This window comes from Penaeus monodon, chromosome 29, assembly GCF_015228065.2.
Source record: "Penaeus monodon isolate SGIC_2016 chromosome 29, NSTDA_Pmon_1, whole genome shotgun sequence".
Lineage (NCBI taxonomy): Eukaryota > Metazoa > Arthropoda > Malacostraca > Decapoda > Penaeidae > Penaeus > Penaeus monodon.
The window spans coordinates 22,501,264-22,503,351 of record NC_051414.1 but is presented as its reverse complement, the minus strand read 5'-3'; the positions used below and the strand labels follow the sequence as shown (position 1 = coordinate 22,503,351).

General features: G+C 38.3%; 1 protein-coding gene across 1 annotated transcript in view; it reads right to left on the bottom strand.

Moving 5' to 3' along the window:
- The window catches only part of LOC119592023 (prestin-like), a gene marked incomplete in the record, with an annotated part of 17,229 nt that overhangs the window by 3,266 nt on the left and 11,875 nt on the right, over positions 1–2,088 (bottom strand). The window contains 5 exon segments of the mRNA XM_037940814.1: positions 311–487; positions 840–1,002; positions 1,195–1,328; positions 1,585–1,689; positions 1,918–2,082. Of these exon segments, the coding sequence (XP_037796742.1) occupies positions 311–487; positions 840–1,002; positions 1,195–1,328; positions 1,585–1,689; positions 1,918–2,082 (744 nt within the window).

The following is a 2,088-nucleotide window of genomic DNA, read 5'->3' as shown; positions in this document are numbered from 1 at the left end:
GTAATAGTAATATGAAATATGCATGTTTTGTATCTGTAATACACATTGGGGAGAAGATAAAACAGTTATAATTCCAATAAAGTACATAAAAGATATGCATGTCCAGCATGAACAATACACACTATGTTGGGAAAAGATATTCATTACACTCACAATAAAGTTCGTAAGAAATACGCATGCTGTATATTAAAGATACACACTATATAGGAAGAAGATAACAAACAATACAATGCATAAGAAATATACATATACAAATATATTTCAGGATCAATATAAAAAAAACTACACAACAGCCACAGGAAGCACTTACATTCGGAAGCGTTTCAAACACAGGACCCACAAACAGGAGGACAAGCAGCAGGAGCGCACAGGAGATGACGGTGGTCATCTGAGTCACGCCTCCGACCGCCTCTTGGATCAGCGACCGAGCCAGAGAGGCGGCGATGGGACCGCAGCCGAAGAAGGCTCCGAACACGTTGCTTGCGGACTGATGAAAGGAGAGGAAATTCAAATATGCAGATTAGCTGTGTAGTGTTGTAGATGTTGTTTTCTTTTTTGTTTGCCTCACTAAATGGGTAGTATTATATGAACGCTATTCTATCCATTCGGAAGCAATGAGTTATCATATAAACTTTTTTTTTTCATTTCTATTTATTTCAAGCTATGGACTGTAGCGTATAAACTGTCTTTACTGTATTTATTTTCTTATTATCAACGCATTAATAAACTTTGATAAAAAGTACTGTAATACACAGACTATTGAGACAACATTAAGATTTCTACTTGACTACTTAACCACGCAAAACTATAACATGAAAACTTCCTCATTTATCATTTACCTGTGAATATAACTCTTGAGCTGCGTCAACTTCATAATTATGCTTCTTCGCAAATATCTTCGCCATAGAGTAAGACACGGTATATGCTACAATAGTGATGACAAAAGAATCAACCACTACTTTTGGTATAAGCTCGAACGGAGGTATTTCCGGCTGAGGCAGTCTGAAAATAGCATCAGCATTTCGGTCCTATTAACACCAGGTAATCATCATATCGTAGTTCAACCTATTAATCTATTTACGTCTAAGTTTCCTTTTCGATCCACAAACTTCAAAATACCCTCAAGAATAATAAAGATAATAAAACATATATATGTAACCAAAAAAAATTACCTTATAACTCTGATTAACTTACCCCGTCGGAATATCACCCACGATGAGGAGGTCGAAGTTTTCATTGAGGTTTCCGAAGTAGGAGGCGGCCGTTCCGAGAATCACCACGATGAGTTCAATGGGGATCGGGATGTTCGTCTTCTTTCGGAGTCTGGGCTGTTTTTTGGAAGAGGATTTCCCACTGGTTAGAACACTGAGAGGGAGGGTTTTCATGGGTATGGAGGGGATGCATAATGGCAAAGCAAATAGTTTGAGTTTATAATGGAGGTGAAAAGAACAGAAAATCAAGAAGTTTAATAAAATTATAGGTAGCTATATTGTTTCTATTATCTTCATTCTTATATGGAATAGCCTTCTATAACATTATATAGGTGACGGCACTCGATTACTAAACGAAAATGGAATACCTTACCTTGATCACCTCATTGTTCACTGTTAAAATAACTATTGTGATTGCGGAGCCGATCACAGCTGCTATGTTCGATTGAAGTAATTGCTGGATGATATCACGATACGTCTAGGAAAATGGCAAAAAAATAAGGGTCATGCGTAAGTTTATCTTCCTAGTAATTCAATGCCTATTCATTCAACTTGTTTCCGCTTGATATGGAAATCAGTATACATCAATTTCTTCTGACAGACTGTATTCCATTTTTTTCCCTCCCACTGGAGCCCACTTTCTTTCATATTCAAACTAGACACTATAAGAAAAAAAAGTAAAAACAACAACAACAATGCATCTTACATAAATGATCTTGAATGGACCGCTGTGCCCTTTGATCTGAAGCCCAAAGAGGTACTTGACCTGCGACGTCAGCACGTGGAAGGCCGCCCCTGTGGTGAAGCCAGACACCAGCATTTCGGAGAGGAAGACGCTGAGGGACCCGAGCTGCAGTAACCCCATGATGAGCTGCGA